This window comes from Cherax quadricarinatus, chromosome 82 (genome assembly GCF_038502225.1).
Source record: "Cherax quadricarinatus isolate ZL_2023a chromosome 82, ASM3850222v1, whole genome shotgun sequence".
NCBI classification, from domain to species: domain Eukaryota; kingdom Metazoa; phylum Arthropoda; class Malacostraca; order Decapoda; family Parastacidae; genus Cherax; species Cherax quadricarinatus.
Window position 1 is genome coordinate 17,349,391 of NC_091373.1, and position 21,342 is coordinate 17,370,732.

Here is a 21,342-nt window from a genome sequence, read left to right on the forward strand (position 1 = left end):
AATTATATTCCTGTCGACCATGGACTTGCTTGATACTACTTTCTCAACTTTTTGAAAATCAATTGGATGGTTAAAATCTCTTACATGAATAAATAGAGCATTGGAATCTTGTCCAGTTCTAATGCTATATTTATGTTGTTTTAATCTTAGTTCGAGATTTTTACCAGTTTGACCGTAATAAACTTTATCGCAAATTTTACAAGGAATCTTATAGACACATCCATCAGCATTTTTGGGGGAATTCTTTATCAAAAGTTTTTTTACTGTATCAAGATTTTTGAATACAACTTTAATATTAAAAGTCTTAAGAAGAGAAGGCATATCAACCAAGTTTTACTGTTGAGTTTGAAGAAAATAACTCATTGCCTTTTCTAGATGTTTTAATTATTAAGGGTAATAATGAATTCAAATTTAAAATTTACAGAAAACCTACAAATAACTGTTCCTATGTCCACTATTATTCCTCGCATCAAGATAGAGTCAAACTGTCTGTTTTCTCATCAATGTTTTTGAGAGCTTTACAAATTTGTAGTCCTGAGTTCATAGATGATGAAATATCCAAAATTTATGAAATAGGTAATGATTTAAAATACCCAAGAAATGTAATTGATAAATCTTTTAAAGTTGCTAGAAATACTTTTTACAATCCAAAAAGGGACAACCAGCCTTATTCAACTAAAAATATGTTGGTTCTCCCTTACCATGAAAACTTGGTTGATATGCCTATATATATATATATATATATATATATATATATATATATATATATATATATATATATATATATATATATATATATATATATAATGGGTACCTACCCTCAAGGTATACTACGATACCCACACGGCGCATCAACTCACCATCTCGTTATAATGATGGATTCCCTCTCGTTATAATGATTCTGTCTCCTTATTATGACTCCCTTTTGTTATAATGATGGATTCCCTCTCGTTATAATGATTCTGTCTCCTTATTATGACTCCCTTTTGTTATAATGATGGATTCCCTCTCGTTATAACGATGACTCCCTGTCGTTATGATGATGGATTCCCTCTCGTTATAATGATGCCTCCCTTTCGTTATGATGATGAATTCCCTCTCGTTATAATGATGACTCGTTATAATGGAGTTTCCCTCATTATATTCACATCGGGTAATGGTACCATAACATCTTTTACTCAACTTCAAAATGAAAACCAGCTTCTAAATCAGTGATTTTTTCCATTATTTTTTTAGTGGCACTCTTAAATGGGCAGCATTTTTCTCCTTCAGATTCTCCCCCCCCCCTCCATCTCCATGGCATATCTCCTCTATATATGCTCTTACTCTGGGTTCTTTGGTATATATATATATATAAATATATATATATATATATATATATATATATATATATATATATATATATATATATATATATATATATATATATATATATATATGACAGAATATTCTATATAATTTCTGGTATATCTCTTAAATATATCTGAATGAATTCTTGTGAACGAGACTCGAACCTCTGTCTTTAAGACTTTTCAGCGTCTTCCCTTCTTATATAAAAGGGATTACCAATAGACCTCTGGCTGCTGTCTTCAAGAAAGGTCTGAACACTTTTCTCACGTCAGTTCCTGATCAGCCTGACAGTGGTGCTTGTGTTAGACTTCGTGCGGCTAGCACCAATAGCCTGGGTAATCAGGTCATCCACTGGGAGGCCTGGTCTGGGACCGGGTAGCTGGGGGCGTTGCCCCCCGGAACTCTCACAAAATAGACACTTATCTCCTTGGTATAAATGACTCGGAATATTTAATATAGGTTCCCAAGTAACTATCAGTGGCGAGTGATTCCGTACGTGTATGGTTGGGTGTGTATTAATGGATACTATAGGTGTATAAAGCGCCTTATCATGTGTTGTATTATGCTGTATTATCAGTGCTATCGCGTGGGTGACCCGTTGTGATATCTGGCCTCCCCGATAACTCTCATTGTCTAAGATAACACCTTGGGTTATTTTTTTATGGTCTGTCCGCCAGCCTTATCATGAGTGGTGGGTTGCCGGGGTGGGGGGGGGGGAGATTACAACTGTTAGACTGTCCAGAGGACTTGTTAAACTGTCGATAGAAGTTATAAGACACTCCATAGATATTGTTACGGTCCATAGAAATTGTTAGTCTCCATAGTACTTGCTAGGGTCAACAGGTTATATTTTTAAATTTGAGGTAGACGTCTATAGGCATTGTTTGAGGGTTGGTACCCATGTCGTAGGTGACTTCTTTACAAGCTGACATGTGCATTATTATTACCATGGATTTTGTATAAGGATTATGTACAGGGATTATATAAGGTTTGATCCATCGGGTATTTAGGTCCCATTCCTTGGATCAAGATCCTTCTCCGGCATCAAGACACCCCTTTCCTCGAAGAGAGGGGAAATTGGAATCGGGGAGTACCATCTCCCTAACTCCCTTCAGAAAGCAAGACTTCGTTTATTTGTGTTGGGGAGTGAGGGAGGAATGGGAGTGGGGAGTTGGTAAAGAGGGAGAATAGAGGGAGTGTAGAAGGAGTGTAGGAGTGTGTTTGAGTTACAGAGGTGGGTTAATTATTGATGCGTGGGGAGGGGCTGAATATAGGGCTTAGTGGGGGTGGAGGCGGGAGGTTTAGGTTGTTGGGGGCGGGTGGACTGGGTTGGTGAGGGCGGGTGGATTAGGTGGGTTAGTAGGGTGGGAGTTTTTGATTAGGTACACTGATGCCTTTTACCCAACAAGTGAATACTTTCAGCAGGTACTCTAGGTACTGTTTTTGCACAAGACATAAATGAAATTATTTTTATTGTTTTATTAACACATCGGCCGATTCCCACCAAGGCAGGGTGGCCCGAAAAAGAAAAACTTTCATCATCATTCACTCCATCACTGTCTTGCCAGAAGGGTGCTTTACACTAGTTATAAAACTGCAACATTAACACCCCTCCTTCAGAGTGCCGGCGCTGTACTTCCCATCTCCAGGACTCAAGTCCGGCCTGCCGGTTTCCCTGAATCCCTTCATAAACATTGCCTTGCTTACACTCCAATAGCACGTAAAGTCCTAAAAACCATTTGTCTCCATTCACTCCTATCACGCTCACGCATGCTTGCTGGAAGTCCAAGCCCCTCGCACACAGAACCTCCTTTACCCCCTCCCTCAAACATCTCCTAGGCCGACCTCTACCCCGCCTTCCCTCCACTACAGATTTAATACACTCTGGATGTCATTCTATTTTGTTCTATCCCCTCTACGTGTCCGAACCACTTCAACCCCTCCTCAGCCCTCTGGATAACAGTTTTGGTAATCCCACACCTGCTAATTCTCTGCATTATATTTACACCACACATTGCCCTCAGACACATCTCCACTGCCTCCAGCCTTCTCTTTGTTACAACATTCACTACCCATGCTTCTCACCCATATAAGAGCGATGGTATAACTATACACTCATATATTCCCCTCTTTGTTTCCATGGACAAAGTTCTTTGTCTCCACAGACTCCTAAGTGCACCACTCATTTTTTCCCCTCGTCAATTCTTTGATTCACTTCATCTTTCATAGACCCATCTGCTGACACGTCCATTCTAGAAATAAAAAATGAATTCAGGTTAGGACGAAAATCATGGAAGACCAAGGCCACTTTTGACATGTTCCTTAGAGAGTTAGGTTAAAACTAGACAAGTCACCAGGTCCTGACCAGCTATTATTAATTGTTATATAGGAATGTAAGGAGGAACAAAGTAAAACATCAACTGGTTTCTTCTACACAGTACTACGGACAGGTATCGTAACGTATAAGTGAAAAATGGCAAACGTGATACCGGTTAATAAATCTGTAGATAGGTCCTTAGCTTCAAATTATAGATAAGTCAGCCAACTTCAGTTATAGGAATCAACAATTGCTGACAATATAAAGTCACTTTGAAAAATATGATTTTATGAATCAAAGGTGTGTTCTTGGCTTACAAACTTAATTCACTAAGATGTCTGAGGCAGTAGATCATGATAATCAGTACCATATTATATAGAGTTCAATAAGGCCTCCGAGACTGATGAAAGTAGCAGCACATGGTATAGGAGAGAATTATCTCCTGGGTCGAGGCATAGTCGACTCAGAGGCAAAAGAGAGTTAACATGAATGGGGAGAATCAGAGTGAGGCCTCGTTACAAGTTAAGTGGTGTTGCACAGGAAGTAGTGCTGGGCCTCTTATTGTTCACAATCTACATAAACGACACTGATGACAGAATAGCGACTTAAGCTAGTTTACCTATGACACTAAAACTGGCTGTCAAATATATTCTGTTGAGAAAACAGAAGAATTACAGAATGAAAAAGTGGGAGATGCAGTTTATTATGACGAAATGTAAGGTTCCAATCCTGGGTAAAAATCATAACTATGACACCTGCAAGTAATCAATGTAGATCTCAATCAAACTGAAAGCGAAAACGATTTAGTAGTAGATAACAGTACATAAATGTTCACAATGAAGCTAATAGAATTTCTGGCTTCATATTAAGAAATATAAATAGTGGAAGTCCTCAGGTTATTCTTCAACTTGGTATATCCTTGGTAAGGCCTCATTTAAAGTATGCTGCGCAGTTCTGGACATAAATGAGCTGTAAAACACGCAGAGAAAGATGAAGTTGATTCCCTATGTCAGAAACATTTTTTACTAAGATAGGCTAAAGGCGCTTAATTTACACTCTTTGAAGCGATGTACAATTAGAGAATATGTGCTGTAAATATCCAAGACACAACTCACAGCAGTTTAGATTTAGAAAGGATATATGAAAGTACTGGTTTGTAGATGAGTGGAACAAACTACCAGGGAGTGTCAGTGAAGCAAGAATCATTTATTGCTGTAAAACTAGACTGGACGGTTACATGAGTGGTCGTGAGGTAGCCTGTCTAGCACGGGCCAGTAAGCCTACTACACCGTTCCTCTATTCTTATGTTCTTACACAGGATATACTTGCTTTCTCCCTCTCCCTCCCTCTCTCCCACCTACTTCCTCATAATTAAGAGTTTCTACATTATTAAAAGGCTGAGTGTTATAGTGAGTTGTTAAGGTCTGTTGTGTCCTGCCCTCAGGTACTAATGAGTTGTGTTGTGTCCTGCCTTCAGGTACTAATGAGTTGTGTTGTGTCCTGCCTTCAGGTACTAATGAGTTGTGTTGTGTCCTGCCTTCAGGTACTAATGAGTTGTGTTGTGTCCTGCCTTCAGGTACTAATGAGTTGTGTCCTGCCCTCAGGTACTAATGAGTTGTGTCCAGCCTTCGTACTAATGAGTTGTTGTGTCCAGTCCGGTCCTCGGTTACTAATGAGTTAAGGTGTGTTGTGTCTGGTAATCAAGTGCTCACAATAATTTATACTCACAATACCACAGCTTCTATCACATGCAACTGAGAATTGAAATTGACTACTTTATGAAGTCCGTGGACAGTATCTTGATGGGGGTGAGGGAGGGGGGAAGGGGTAGATTATGGGAGGGGGTAGTAAGGAGATTGAAGGGAAGGGAGGATCTGTTGGGGGAGGTTTGTGAAGAAAGGAGGGGAGGCTTTGTTAGGGGGAGGTTTGTGAAGGAAGGAGGGGAGGCTTTGTTAGGGGGAGGTTTGTGAAGGAAGGAGGGGAGGCTTTGTTAGGGGGAGGTTTGTGAAGGAAGGAGGGGAGGCTTTGTTAGGGGGAGGTTTGTGAAGGAAGGAGGGGCGGCTTTGTTAGGGGGAGGTTTGTGAAGGAAGGAGGGGAGGCTTTGTTAGGGGGAGGTTTGTGAAGGAAGGAGGGGAGGCTTTGTTAGGGGGAGGTTTGTGAAGGAAGGAGGGGAGGCTTTGTTAGGGGGAGGTTTGTGAAGGAAGGAGGGGAGGCTTTGTTAGGGGGAGGTTTGTGAAGGAAGGAGGGGAGGCTTTGTTAGGGGGAGGTTTGTGAAGGAAGGATGGGAGGATCTGTTGGGGGTGGTTGTGAAGGAAGGATGGGAGGATCTGTTGGAGGTGGTTGTGAAGGAAGGATGGGAGGATCTGTTGGAGGTGGTTGTGAAGGAAGGATGGGAGGATCTGTTGGAGGTGGTTGTGAAGGAAGGATGGGAGGATCTGTTGGAGGTGGTTGTGAAGGAAGGATGGGAGGATCTGTTGGAGGTGGTTGTGAAGGAAGGAGGGTTGAGAGTGGGAGGGACTTGAGAGTTGATGGTAGAGAGTAAGGGGTGGAGGTAGTTTCAATGATGGATGTTGGGTGGCATCTGCACTGTGTGCAACATTCACCCCACAAAGTATAAATGTCAGTATCAATGTTGAATGTGGTAATCCTGAGTCTCTCATCAAATTATCATTTGTACGACACATGAACCTTCCCTCCTGCCTTGGTACTGCCTCCCTCCTGCCTTGGTACTGCCTCCCTCCTGCCTTGGTACTGCCTCCCTCCTGCCTTGGTACTGCCTCCCTCCTGCCTTGGTACTGCCTCCCTCCTGCCTTGGTACTGCCTCCCTCCTGCCTTGGTACTGCCTCCCTCCTGCCTTGGTACTGCCTCCCTCCTGCCTGGGTACTGCATCCCTTCTGCCTTGGTACTGCCTCCCTCCTGCCTTGGTACTGCCTCCCTCCTGCCTTAGTACTGCCTTCCTCCCGCCTTGGTACTGCCCCCGTGCTGCCTTGGTACTGCCTTCCTCCCGCCTTGGTACTGCCCCCCTGCTGCCTTGGTACTGCCTTCCTCCTGCCTCGGTACTGCCTTCCTCCTGCCTTGGTACTGCTCCTCTGCTGCCTTGGTACTGCCTTCCTCCCGCCTTGGTACTGCCTTCCTCCCGCCTTGGTACTGCCTTCCTCCTGCCTCGGTACTGCCTTCCTCCTGCCTTGGTACTGCCTCCCTCCTGCCTTGGTACTGCCTTCCTCCTGCCTTGGTACTGCCTTCCTCTTGCCTCGGTATTGCCTTCCTCCTGCCTTGGTACTGCCTTCCTCCTGCCTTGGTACTGCCTTCCTCCTGCCTTGGTACTGCCTTCCTCCTGCCTTGGTACTGCCTCCCTCCTGCCTTAGTACTGCCTTCCTCCTGCCTCGGTACTGCCTCCCTCCTGCCTTGGTACTGCGTTCCTCCTGCCTCGGTATTGCCTTCCTCCCGCCTTGGTACTGCCTTCCTCCTGCCTTGGTACTGCCTTCCTCCTGCCTTAGTACTGCCTTCCTCCTGCCTTAGTACTGCCTTCCTCCTGCCTTGGTACTGCCTTCCTCCTGCCTTGGTACTGCCTTCCTCCTGCCTTAGTACTGCCTTCCTCCTGCCTTAGTACTGCCTTCCTCCTGCCTTGGTACTGCCTTCCTCCTGCCTTAGTACTGCCTTCCTCCTGCCTTGGTACTGCCTCCCTCCTGCCTTGGTACTGCCTTCCTCCCGCCTTGGTACTGCCCCCCTGCTGCCTTGGTACTGCCATCCTCCTGCCTCGGTACTGCCTTCCTCCTGCCTTGGTACTGCTCCCCTGCTGCCTTGGTACTGCCTTCCTCCTGCGTTGGTACTGCCTTCCTCCTGCGTTGGTACTGCCTTCCTCCTGCCTTGGCACTGCCTTCCTCCTGCCTCGGTACTGCCTTCCTCTTGCCTTAGTACTGCCTTCCTCCTGCCTTGGTACTGCCTTCCTCCTGCCTTGGTACTGCCTTCCTCCCGCCTTGGTACTGCCTTCCTCCTGCCTTGGTACTGCCTTCCTCCCGCCTTGGTACTGCCTTTCTCCTGCCTTGGTACTGCCTTCCTCCTGCCTTGGTACTGCCTTCCTCCTGCCTTAGTACTGCCTTCCTCCTGCCTTGGTACTGCCTTCCTCCTGCCTTGGTACTGCCTTCCTCCTGCCTTGGTACTGCCTTCCTCCTGCCTTGGTACTGCCTTCCTCCTGCCTTGGTACTGCCTTCCTCCTGCCTTGGTACTGCCTTCCTCCTGCCTTGGCACTGCCTTCCTCCTGCCTTGGTACTGCCCCCCTGCTGCCTCGGTACTGCCTCCCTCCTGCCTCGGTACTGCCTCCCTCCTGCCTTGGTACTGCCTCCCTCCTGCCTTGGTACTGCCTTCCTCCTGCCTTGGTACTGCCTTCCTCTTGCCTCGGTATTGCCTTCCTCCCGCCTTGGTACTGCCTTCCTCCTGCCTTAGTACTGCCTTCCTCCTGCCTTGGTACTGCCTTCCTCCTGCCTTGGTACTGCCTTCCTCCTGCCTTGGTACTGCCTCCCTCCTGCCTCGGTACTGCCTTCCTCCTGCCTCGGTACTGCCTCCCTCCTGCCTTGGTACTGCCTTCCTCCTGCCTCGGTATTGCCTTCCTCCCGCCTTGGTACTGCCTTCCTCCTGCCTTGGTACTGCCTTCCTCCTGCCTTAGTACTGCCTTCCTCCTGCCTTAGTACTGCCTTCCTCCTGCCTTGGTACTGCCTTCCTCCTGCCTTGGTACTGCCTTCCTCCTGCCTTAGTACTGCCTTCCTCCTGCCTTGGTACTGCCTTCCTCCTGCCTTGGTACTGCCTTCCTCCTGCCTTGGTACTGCCTTCCTCCTGCCTTGGTACTGCCTTCCTCCTACCTTGGTACTGCCTTCCTCCTGCCTTGGTACTGCCTTCCTCCTGCCTTGGCACTGCCTTCCTCCTGCCTTGGTACTGCCCCCCTGCTGCCTCGGTACTGCCTCCCTCCTGCCTCGGTACTGCCTCCCTCCTGCCTTGGTACTGCCTCCCTCCTGCCTTGGTACTGCCTTCCTCCTGCCTTGGTACTGCCTTCCTCTTGCCTCGGTATTGCCTTCCTCCCGCCTTGGTACTGCCTTCCTCCTGCCTTAGTACTGCCTTCCTCCTGCCTTGGTACTGCCTTCCTCCTGCCTTGGTACTGCCTTCCTCCTGCCTTGGTACTGCCTCCCTCCTGCCTCGGTACTGCCTTCCTCCTGCCTCGGTACTGCCTCCCTCCTGCCTTGGTACTGCCTTCCTCCTGCCTCGGTATTGCCTTCCTCCCGCCTTGGTACTGCCTTCCTCCTGCCTTGGTACTGCCTTCCTCCTGCCTTAGTACTGCCTTCCTCCTGCCTTAGTACTGCCTTCCTCCTGCCTTGGTACTGCCTTCCTCCTGCCTTGGTACTGCCTTCCTCCTGCCTTAGTACTGCCTTCCTCCTGCCTTAGTACTGCCTTCCTCCTGCCTTAGTACTGCCTTCCTCCTGCCTTGGTACTGCCTTCCTCCTGCCTTAGTACTGCCTTCCTCCTGCCTTAGTACTGCCTTCCTCCTGCCTTAGTACTGCCTTCCTCCTGCCTTGGTACTGCCTTCCTCCTGCCTTAGTACTGCCTTCCTCCTGCCTTAGTACTGCCTTCCTCCTGCCTTGGTACTGCCTTCCTCCTGCCTTGGTACTGCCTTCCTCCTGCCTTGGTATTGCCTTCCTCCCGCCTTGGTACTGCCTTCCTCCTGCCTTGGTACTGCCTTCCTCCTGCCTTGGTACTGCCTTCCTCCTGCCTTGGTACTGCCTTCCTCCTGCCTTAGTACTGCCTTCCTCCTGCCTTGGTACTGCCTTCCTCCTGCCTTGGTACTGCCTTCCTCCTGCCTTAGTACTGCCTTCCTCCTGCCTTAGTACTGCCTTCCTCCTGCCTTAGTACTGCCTTCCTCCCGCCTTGGTACTGCCTTCCTCCTGCCTTAGTACTGCCTTCCTCCCGCCTTGGTACTGCCTTCCTCCTGCCTTAGTACTGCCTTCCTCCCGCCTTGGTACTGCCTTACTCCTGCCTTAGTACTGCCTTCCTCCTGCCTTGGTACTGCCTTCCTCCCGCCTTGGTACTGCCTTCCTCCTGCCTTGGTACTGCCTCCCTCCTGCCTTGGTACTGCCTTCCTCCTGCCTTAGTACTGCCTTCCTCCTGCCTTGATACTGCCTTCCTCCTGCCTTAGTACTGCCTTCCTCCTGCCTTAGTACTGCCTTCCTCCTGCCTTAGTACTGCCTTCCTCCTGCCTTAGTACTGCCTTCCTCCCGCCTTGGTACTGCCTTCCTCCTGCCTTAGTACTGCCTTCCTCCCGCCTTGGTACTGCCTTCCTCCTGCCTTGGTACTGCCTCCCTCCTGCCTTGGTACTGCCTTCCTCCTGCCTTAGTACTGCCTTCCTCCTGCCTTGATACTGCCTTCCTCCTGCCTTAGTACTGCCTTCCTCCTGCCTTAGTACTGCCTTCCTCCTGCCTTAGTACTGCCTTCCTCCTGCCTTAGTACTGCCTTCCTCCTGCCTTAGTACTGCCTTCCTCCTGCCTTAGTACTGCCTTCCTCCCGCCTTGGTACTGCCTTCCTCCTGCCTTAGTACTGCCTTCCTCCTGCCTTGATACTGCCTTCCTCCTGCCTTAGTACTGCCTTCCTCCTGCCTTAGTACTGCCTTCCTCCTGCCTTAGTACTGCCTTCCTCCTGCCTTAGTACTGCCTTCCTCCTGCCTTAGTACTGCCTTCCTCCTGCCTTAGTACTGCCTTCCTCCTGCCTTGGTACTGCCTTCCTCCTGCCTTGGTACTGCCTTCCTCCTGCCTTGGTATTGCCTTCCTCCCGCCTTAGTACTGCCTTCCTCCTGCCTTGATACTGCCTTCCTCCTGCCTTAGTACTGCCTTCCTCCTGCCTTAGTACTGCCTTCCTCCTGCCTTAGTACTGCCTTCCTCCTGCCTTAGTACTGCCTTCCTCCCGCCTTGGTACTGCCTTCCTCCTGCCTTAGTACTGCCTTCCTCCCGCCTTGGTACTGCCTTCCTCCTGCCTTGGTACTGCCTCCCTCCTGCCTTGGTACTGCCTTCCTCCTGCCTTAGTACTGCCTTCCTCCTGCCTTGATACTGCCTTCCTCCTGCCTTAGTACTGCCTTCCTCCTGCCTTAGTACTGCCTTCCTCCTGCCTTAGTACTGCCTTCCTCCTGCCTTAGTACTGCCTTCCTCCCGCCTTGGTACTGCCTTCCTCCTGCCTTAGTACTGCCTTCCTCCCGCCTTGGTACTGCCTTCCTCCTGCCTTAGTACTGCCTTCCTCCTGCCTTGGTACTGCCTTTCTCCTGCCTTAGTACTGCCTTCCTCCTGCCTTGGTACTGCCTTCCTCCCGCCTTGGTACTGCCTTCCTCCTGCCTTGGTACTGCCTCCCTCCTGCCTTGGTACTGCCTTCCTCCCGCCTTGGTACTGCCTTCCTCCTGCCTTAGTACTGCCTTCCTCCTGCCTTAGTACTGCCTTCCTCCCGCCTTGGTACTGCCTTCCTCCTGCCTTAGTACTGCCTTCCTCCTGCCTTGGTACTGCCTTTCTCCTGCCTTAGTACTGCCTTCCTCCTGCCTTGGTACTGCCTTCCTCCCGCCGTCGTACTGCCTTCCTCCTGCCTTGGTACTGCCTCCCTCCTGCCTTGGTACTGCCTTCCTCCCGCCTTGGTACTGCCTTCCTCCTGCCTTGGTACTGCCTCCCTCCTGCCTTGGTACTGCCTTCCTCCTGCCTTAGTACTGCCTTCCTCCTGCCTTGGTACTGCCTTCCTCCTGCCTTAGTACTGCCTTCCTCCTGCCTTAGTACTGCCTTCCTCCCGCCTTGGTACTGCCTTCCTCCTGCCTTAGTACTGCCTTCCTCCCGCCTTGGTACTGCCTTCCTCCTGCCTTAGTACTGCCTTCCTCCTGCCTTAGTACTGCCTTCCTCCTGCCTTAGTACTGCCTTCCTCCCGCCTTGGTACTGCCTTCCTCCTGCCTTAGTACTGCCTTCCTCCCGCCTTGGTACTGCCTTCCTCCTGCCTTAGTACTGCCTTCCTCCTGCCTTGGTACTGCCTTTCTCCTGCCTTAGTACTGCCTTCCTCCTGCCTTGGTACTGCCTTCCTCCCGCCTTGGTACTGCCTTCCTCCTGCCTTGGTACTGCCTCCCTCCTGCCTTGGTACTGCCTTCCTCCCGCCTTGGTACTGCCTTCCTCCTGCCTTAGTACTGCCTCCCTCCTGCCTTAGTACTGCCTTCCTCCTGCCTTAGTACTGCCTTCCTCCTGCCTTAGTACTGCCTTCCTCCTGCCTTAGTACTGCCTTCCTCCTGCCTTAGTACTGCCTTCCTCCCGCCTTGGTACTGCCTTCCTCCTGCCTTAGTACTGCCTTCCTCCCGCCTTGGTACTGCCTTCCTCCTGCCTTAGTACTGCCTTCCTCCTGCCTTAGTACTGCCTTCCTCCTGCCTTAGTACTGCCTTCCTCCCGCCTTGGTACTGCCTTCCTCCTGCCTTAGTACTGCCTTCCTCCCGCCTTGGTACTGCCTTCCTCCTGCCTTAGTACTGCCTTCCTCCTGCCTTGGTACTGCCTTTCTCCTGCCTTAGTACTGCCTTCCTCCTGCCTTGGTACTGCCTTCCTCCCGCCTTGGTACTGCCTTCCTCCTGCCTTGGTACTGCCTCCCTCCTGCCTTGGTACTGCCTTCCTCCTGCCTTAGTACTGCCTTCCTCCTGCCTTGATACTCCCTACGTACTTTCCTACCAACATACTCCCTCTTACCTATCTTTCTATCTACCCGCCTACCACCTTCCCTGCCTCCCTCCCTCTGCCTACTCACTGCCTACCACCTTCCCTGCCTCCCTCCCTCTGCCTACTCACTGCCTACCACCTTCCCTGCCTCCCTCCCTCTGCCTACTCACTGCCTACCACCTTCCCTGCCTCCCTCCCTCTGCCTACTCACTGCCTACCACCTTCCCTGCCTCCCTCCCTCTGCCTACTCACTGCCTACCACCTTCCCTGCCTCCCTCCCTCTGCCTACTCACTGCCTACCTACCTACCTTCTTGCCTTACTTCTTTTTCTCTGTCTCCTTCCTCTCCTCTCGTTTCTTACTCTTCCTCTCTTTCCTCTCTACCTTAACAGTGTAATCATTGTAAAACAGTTATCATTGTAACAGGGTTATTGTAACAATGTAAACACTGTAACAGTGTTATCATTGTAACGGTGTTATCACTATAACAGTGTTATCAGCGTGTTATTGTAACGGTGTTATTGTAATGATATCATTGTAATGGTGTTATCATTGTAACGGTGTTATTGTAATGATATCATTGTAATGGTGTTATCATTGTAACGGTGTTATTGTAATAATATCATTGTAATGGTGTTATCATTGTAACGGTGTTATTGTAATAATATCATTGTAATGGTGTTATCATTGTAACGGTGTTATTGTAATGATATCATTGTAATGGTGTTATCATTGTAACGGTGTTATTGTAATGATATCATTGTAATGGTGTTATCATTGTAACGGTGGAAACGTAGATAATATTTCCTTCTGATGTCCCTGTTCGCCTAGCGGTAAGTAGGTACCTGGGTGTTAGTTGACTGGTGTGGGTGGCATCCTGGGTGTTAGTTGACTGGTGTGGGTGGCATCCTGGGTGTTAGTTGACTGGTGTGGGTGGCATCCTGGGTGTTAGTTGACTGGTGTGGGTGGCATCCTGGGTGTTAGTTGACTGGTGTGGGTGGCATCCTGGGTGTTAGTTGACTGGTGTGGGTGGCATCCTGGTTGCTGGGCTTTTTAATAAGCTGAGGTAAGATAACAGCTGAGGTAAGATAACAGCTGAGGTAAGATAACAGCTGAGGTAAGATAACAGCTGAGGTAAGATAACAGCTGAGGTAAGATAACAGCTGAGGTAAGATAACAGCTTTTATAATGTGAAATTGATTTGTGTTAATAAAAAAGGTGTTATTGCTTTTGTAACAGTGATATCATCGTAACAGTTATCGCTGTCATTGTAGCGGTGTTATCATTGTAACTTATCTGTGGCGGTGATTGTGGTGTGGGGAGATATAGGGTGGTAGAGGGGTACTTATCTCTCTACCATAGATCATAGTACACTGAGTGGAGGATCTTAGGTGTGTGTGTGTGTGTGTGTGTGTACTCACCTAGTTGAGGTTGCGGGGGTCGAGTCCGAGCTCCTGGCCCCGCCTCTTCACTGATCGCTACTAGGTCACTCTCCCTGAGCCGTGAGCTTTATCATACCTCTGCTTAAAGCTATGTATGGATCCTGCCTCTACTACATCGCTTCCCAAACTATTCCACTTACTGACTACTCTGTGGCTGAAGAAATACTTCCTAACATCCCTGTGATTCATCTGTGTCTTCAACTTCCAACTGTGTCCCCTTGTTACTGTGTCCAGTCTCTGGAACATCCTGTCTTTGTCCACCTTGTCAATTCCTCTCAGTATTTTGTATGTCGTTATCATGTCCCCCCTATCTCTCCTGTCCTCCAGTGTCGTCAGGTTGATTTCCCTTAACCTCTCCTGGTAGGACATACCTCTTAGCTCTGGGACTAGTCTTGTTGCAAACCTTTGCACTTTCTCTAGTTTCTTCACGTGCTTGGCTAGGTGTGGGTTCCAAACTGGTGCCGCATACTCCAATATGGGCCTAACATACACGGTGTACAGGGTCCTGAATGATTCCTTATTAAGATGTCGGAATGCTGTTCTGAGGTTTGCTAGGCGCCCATATGCTGTAGCAGTTATTTGGTTGATGTGCGCTTCAGGAGATGTGCCTGGTGTTATACTCACCCCAAGATCTTTTTCCTTGAGTGAGGTTTGTAGTCTCTGACCCCCTAGTCTGTACTCCGTCTGCGGCCTTCTTTGCCCTTCCCCAATCTTCATGACTTTGCACTTGGTGGGATTGAACTCCAGGAGCCAATTGCTGGACCAGGTCTGCAGCCTGTCCAGATCGCTTTGTAGTTCTGCCTGGTCTTCGATCGAGTGAATTCTTCTCATCAACTTCACGTCATCTGTGTGTGTGCGCGTGTGTGTGCGTGTGTGTGTGCGTGTGCGTGTGTGTGTTTGTGTGTTTGTGTGTTTGTGTGTGTGTGCGCGCGTGTGCGCGTGTACTCACCTAGTTGAGGTTGCGGGGGTCGAGTCCGAGCTCCTGGCTCTTGTGTGTGTGTGTGTGTGTGCGTGTGTGTGTGTGTGTGTGTGTGTGTGTGTGTGTGTGTGTGTGTGTCTGCGTGCGTGTAATAACGTTTGTCCTTCAAAATTCATTATTTTTTAGTGTACTAGAGAGTATACTTATATATATATATATATATATATATATATATATATATATATATATATATATATATATATATATATATATATATATATATATATGAATGTGATATAAATTCTTATTTTTTTCCCTGACAGGCGAAGCTGCTGGAGTCGTCTCATCACTGGATGGGGACGTCAATGGCTGGTAAGTGGTACCCATGGTCTCCCCGACACACCCTTCACAGCTACCCCCACACACATTTCTAAGGGGGATGCGTTAAACCCTTAGGGGGTCATACTGCGCTTCACGAATAAGAGGTAAAAGGGTTTGATAAGAGAAACGTTAGTGTACTGTCAGCTACTATGATGAGTCTTTCTAGCAGTATGTAGGTACCTCCCTTAAAGGGAGAGTCTAGCAGTATGCAGGTACCTCCCTTAAAGGGAGAGTCTAGCAGTATGCAGGTACCTCCCTTAAAGGGAGAGTCTAGCAGTATGCAGGTACCTCCCTTAAAGGGAGAGTCTAGCAGTATGTAGGTCCCTCCCTTAAAGGGAGAGTCTAGCAGTATGCAGGTACCTCCCTTAAAGGGAGAGTCTAGCAGTATGCAGGTACCTCCCTTAAAGGGAGAGTCTAGCAGTATGCAGGTACCTCCCTTAAAGGGAGAGTCTAGCAGTATGCAGGTACCTCCCTTAAAGGGAGAGTCTAGCAGTATGCAGGTACCTCCCTTAAAGGGAGAGTCTAGCAGTATGCAGGTACCTCTCTTAAAGGGAGAGTCTAGCAGTATGCAGGTACCTCCCTTAAAGGGAGAGTCTAGCAGTATGCAGGTACCTCCCTTAAAGGGAGAGTCTAGCAGTATGCAGGTACCTCCCTTAAAGGGAGAGTCGAGCAGTATGCAGGTACCTCCCTTAAAGGGAGAGTATAGCAGTATGCAGGTACCTCTCTTAAAGGGAGAGTCTAGCAGTATGCAGGTACCTCCCTTAAAGGGAGAGTATAGCAGTATGCAGGTACCTCTCTTAAAGGGAGAGTCTAGCAGTATGCAGGTACCTCCCTTAAAGGGAGAGTATAGCAGTATGCAGGTACCTCTCTTAAAGGGAGAGTCTAGCAGTATGCAGGTACCTCCCTTAAAGGGAGAGTATAGCAGTATGCAGGTACCTCTCTTAAAGGGAGAGTCTAGCAGTATGAAGGTACCTCTCTTAAAGGGAGAGTCTAGCAGTATGAAGGTACCTCCCTTAAAGGGAGAGTCTAGCAGTATGAAGGTACCTCTCTTAAAGGGAGAGTATAGCAGTATGCAGGTACCTCTCTTAAAGGGAGAGTCTAGCAGTATGCAGGTACCTCCCTTAAAGGGAGAGTCTAGCAGTATGCAGGTACCTCCCTTAAAGGGAGAGTCTAGCAGTATGCAGGTACCTCCCTTAAAGGGAGAGTCTAGCAGTATGCAGGTACCTCCCTTAAAGGGAGAGTCTAGCAGTATGCAGGTACCTCCCTTAAAGGGAGAGTCTAGCAGTATGCAGGTACCTCCCTTAAAGGGAGAGTCTAGCAGTATGCAGGTACCTCCCTTAAAGGGAGAGTCTAGCAGTATGCAGGTACCTCCCTTAAAGGGAGAGTCTAGCAGTATGCAGGTACCTCCCTTAAAGGGAGAGTCTAGCAGTATGCAGGTACCTCCCTTAAAGGGAGAGTCTAGCAGTATGCAGGTACCTCCCTTAAAGGGAGAGTCTAGCAGTATGCAGGTACCTCCCTTAAAGGGAGAGTCTAGCAGTATGCAGGTACCTCCCTTAAAGGGAGAGTCTAGCAGTATGCAGGTACCTCCCTTAAAGGGAGAGTCTAGCAGTATGCAGGTACCTCCCTTAAAGGGAGAGTCTAGCAGTATGCAGGTACCTCCCTTAAAGGGAGAATCTAGCAGTATGCAGGTACCTCCCTTAAAGGGAGAGTCTAGCAGTATGCAGGTACCTCTCTTAAAGGGAGAGTCTAGCAGTATGCAGGTACCTCTCTTAAAGGGAGAGTCTAGCAGTATGCAGGTACTTCTCTTAAAGGGAGAGTCTAGCAGTATGCAGGTACCTCTCTTAAAGGGAAAGTATAGCAGTATGCAGGTACCTCTCTAAAAGGGAGTCTAGCAGTATGCAGGTACCTCTCTTAAAGGGAGAGTCTAGCAGTATGCAGGTACATCTCTTAAAGGGAGAGTTTAGCAGTATGCAGGTACCTCCCTTAAAGGGAGAGTCTAGCAGTATGCAGGTACCTCTCTAAAAGGGAGAGTCTAGCAGTATGCAGGTACCTCTCTTAAAGGGAGAGTTTAGCAGTATGCAGGTACCTCTCTTAAAGGGAGAGTCTAGCAGTATGCAGGTACCTCTCTTAAAGGGAGAGTCTAGCAGTATGCAGGTACCTCTCTTAAAGGGAGAGTCTAGCAGTATGCAGGTACATGTCTTAAAGGGAGAGTCTAGCAGTATGCAGGTACCTCTCTTAAAGGGAGAGTCTAGCAGTATGCAGGTACTTCTCTTAAAGGGAGAGTCTAGCAGTATGCAGGTACTTCTCTTAAAGGGAGAGTCTAGCAGTATGCAGGTACCTCTCTTAAAGGGAGAGTCTAGCAGTATGCAGGTACCTCTCTTAAAGGGAGAGTCTAGCAGTATGCAGGTACCTCTCTTAAAGGGAGAGTCTAGCAGTATGCAGGTACCTCTCTTAAAGGGAGAGTCTAGCAGTATGCAGGTACCTCTCTTAAAGGGAGAGTCTAGCAGTATGCAGGTACCTCTCTTAAAGGGAGAGTCTAGCAGTATGCAGGTACCTCTCTTAAAGGGAGAGTCTAGCAGTATGCAGGTACCTCCCTTAAAGGGAGAGTCTAGCAGTATGCAGGTACCTCTCTAAAAGGGAGAGTCTAGCAGTATGCAGGTACCTCTCTTAAAGGGAGAGTTTAGCAGTATGCAGGTACCTCTCTTAAAGGGAGAGTCTAGCAGTATGCAGGTACCTCTCTTAAATGGAGAGTCTAGCAGTATGCAGGTACCTCTCTTAAAGGGAGAGTCTAGCAGTATTCAGGTACCTCTCTTAAAGGGAGAGTCTAGCAGTATTCAGGTACCTCTCTTAAAGGGAGAGTCTAGCAGTATGCAGGTACCTCTCTTAAATGGAGAGTCTAGCAGTATGCAGGTACCTCTCTTAAAGGGAGAGTCTAGCAGTATACAGGTACCTCTCTTAAAGGGAGAGTCTAGCAGTATGCAGGTACCTCTCTTAAAGGGAGAGTCTAGCAGTATTCAGGTACCTCTCTTAAAGGGAGAGTCTAGCAGTATGCAGGTACCTCTCTTAAAGGGAGAGTCTAGCAGTACGCAGGTACCTCTCTTAAAGGGAGAGTCTAGCAGTATTCAGATACCTCTCTTAAAGGGAGAGTCTAGCAGTATTTAGATACCTCTCTTAAAGGGAGAGTCTAGCAGTATGCAGGTACCTCCCTTAAAGGGAGAGTTTAGCAATATGCAGGTACCTCCCTTAAAGGGAGAGTTTAGCAGTATGCAGGTACCTCCCTTAAAGGGAGGGTCTAGCAGTATGCGGGTACCTCCCTTAAAGGGAGAGTTTAGCAATATGCAGGTACCTCCCTTAAAGGGAGAGTTTAGCAATATGCAGATACCTCCCTTAAAGGGAGAGTTTAGCAGTACGCAGGTACCTCCCTTAAAGGGAGAGTCTAGCAGTATGCAGGTACCTCCCTTACAGGGAGAGTCTAGCAGTATGCAGGTACCTCCCTATAAGGGCGAGTCTAGCAGTATGCAGGTACCTCCCTTAAAGGGAGAGTCTAGGAGTACGCAGGTACCTCCCTTAAAGGGAGACTTTAGCAATATGCAGGTACCTCCCTTAAAGGGAGAGTATAGCAGTATGCGGGTACCTCTCTTAAAGTTAGAGTCGAGCAATACGCAGGTACCTCTCTTAAAGGGAGAGTCTAGCAGTATGCAGGTACCTCCCTTAAAGGGAGAGTCTAGCAGTAGGCAGGTACCTCTCTTAAAGGGAGAGTCTAGAAGTACGCAGGTACCTCCCTTAAAGGGAGAGTTTAGCAATATGCAGGTACCTCCCTTAAAGGGAGAGTTTAGCAGTATGCAGGTACCTCCCTTAAAGGGAGGGTCTAGCAGTATGCGGGTACCTCCCTTAAAGGGAGAGTTTAGCAATATGCAGGTACCTCCCTTAAAGGGAGAGTTTAGCAATATGCAGATACCTCCCTTAAAGGGAGAGTTTAGCAGTACGCAGGTACCTCCCTTAAAGGGAGAGTTTAGCAGTATGCAGGCACCTCCCTTAAAGGGAGAGTCTAGCAGTACGCAGGTACCTCCCTTAAAGGGAGAGTCTAGCAGTACGCAGGTACCTCCCTTAAAGGGAGAGTTTAGCAATATGCAGGTACCTCCCTTAAAGGGAGAGTCTAGCAGTATGCAGGTACCTGTCTTAAAGGGAGAGTCTAGCAGTATGCAGGTACCTGTCTTAAAGGGAGAGTCTAGCAGTATGCAGGTACCTCTCTTAAAGGGAGAGTCTAGCAGTATGCAGGTACCTCTCTTAAAGGGAGAGTCTAGCAGTATGCAGGTACCTCTCTTAAAGGGAGAGTCTAGCAGTATGCAGGTACCTGTCTTAAAGGGAGAGTCTAGCAGTATGCAGGTACCTCCCTTCAAGGGAGAGTCGAGCAGTATGCAGGTACCTCCCTTCAAGGGAGAGTCGAGCAGTATGCAGGTACCTCCCTTCAAGGGAGAGTCGAGCAGTATGCAGGTACCTCCCTTAAAGGGAGAGTCGAGCAGTATGCAGGTACCTCCCTTAAAGGGAGAGTCGAGCAGTATGCAGGTACCTCCCTTAAAGGGAGAGTCGAGCAGTATGCAGGTACCTCCCTTAAAGGGAGAGTCGAGCAGTATGCAGGTACCTCCCTTAAAGGGAGAGTCGAGCAGTACGCAGGTACCTGTCTTAAAGGGAGAGTCGAGCAGTATGCAGGTACCTCCTTCAAGGAGAGACGTAACAAAACCACCAGTCGTCCTGATGGCCCTGTGTTCCTCTCTCTGATTGGTTTACCAGTACAACATTGGCCAATCAGAAATGTTCATTCACAGTGAGAGGCAACTGGAGAGAATCTTGTGGAGGAAATAGTTAAGGATTTCAAAAGTAATTGTAACTTGTATTTTAAAATTTAAGATCATTGTTGTCTTGAGTGTATTAATAATGTTCGTCTGTAAGTTTAGGTACAGGTTCACGTAAGTGCAATTATCATGCATAGTGTAAATTATGACTCACTAAATCGTAATAACCGGATTGGAAGCAAACCACCCTATGGGTTTGTAGCCAGCTGGCCCAGTGGCTTACATACTGGCCTGGAGTTTTACGACTCACCTGCCATGAATTCGAGCCCAACCCGTACCGTGTTTGATAGTGTAAATTACCTAGGAATACCCAAGAAGGTCAGTGATAGTGAGAGAGGCTGGAGTGTCCTGACAGAGGTAACTAGGACGTGGGAATTACCATCCTAAGACTGTCAAACTAGAGTCACTAGTCACTTAAATTTTGCCAGACAAGACACTGTAGACAGCGTGCGTGTCTCACATGGTAGCTGTGAGGGGAGGGTCGTGTGCACGTCATAACTACACTGTTGCTCAAGTAAGTGTTCACCAAACAATGCAGAGAAAAGATTTAGCTTTGTCATTGAGAAATTGATGGAGTTTGCTCAGTAAATATTTTGATTAAGCTTTTTTATGGTGAAGGCTCGCTTGATTTTTTTTTCGTCTCCCATTTGGAATGATTAATTTCCTGCATCTCTCACCAGCCTTCCTAGTTTGGTTTGGATTAGAATGTTTTTCGATTTGGAATAATATTTGTTGTGTAATTCTTACAACCATCTAATGTTACACAATACCTTGTACACTTAAGTGTGTATGGTGCTATGCAGGTACACACTACACCAGCCTACACAACAAAGCCTAGAATAGCTGTGACCTACAAAAGTATGTGTATGGTACGGATGTGTAGAGTGTTCTACACCAGCCTAAACGAAATACTTTAAACTAGCTGTGACCTACATTTACATGTGTGCATTTCGGACATATGGAGTGTTCTTCACCAGCCACATTATGTAAATTACAACGAGAGGGTGAAGTTGCACAGGTGAACACAGTGTGAGGTAAGGAAGAGGAAACAGACCTCCAGAGCCTGAGGTAACCCACATAGTCTTCGTATTAATTTTGGTAGAATTACCAACAATATGTTATGTAAAAGGACTCATGTGCAACTAATGTGTCATTTTATTGTGGCAACGTTTCGCTCTCCAGGAGCTTTGTCAAGCTGGTACATAACGACTTGACAAAGCTCCTGGAGAGTGAAACGTTGCCACAGTAAAATGCCACATTAGTTGCACCTAAGTCTTTTTTACCTAACACATAGTCTTCACAAACACGTGTGTATGTAAAATAAAAGCAAAACCTGGTGAGTTAGAGGTTGTTTACCACTGACTGAGGGTGGTATTTCCTGG

At 48.1% G+C, this 21,342-nt stretch overlaps 1 protein-coding gene across 1 annotated transcript in view; it reads left to right on the forward strand.

Annotated features, from left to right (window-relative positions):
- Positions 1–21,342, forward strand: part of LOC128702846 (uncharacterized) — a 541,804-nt gene that overhangs the window by 292,779 nt on the left and 227,683 nt on the right. Inside the window, exon 2 of the mRNA XM_070102618.1 lies at positions 15,050–15,098. Coding sequence (XP_069958719.1) covers positions 15,050–15,098 — 49 coding nt within the window. The remainder of the gene's footprint in view (positions 1–15,049; positions 15,099–21,342) is intronic.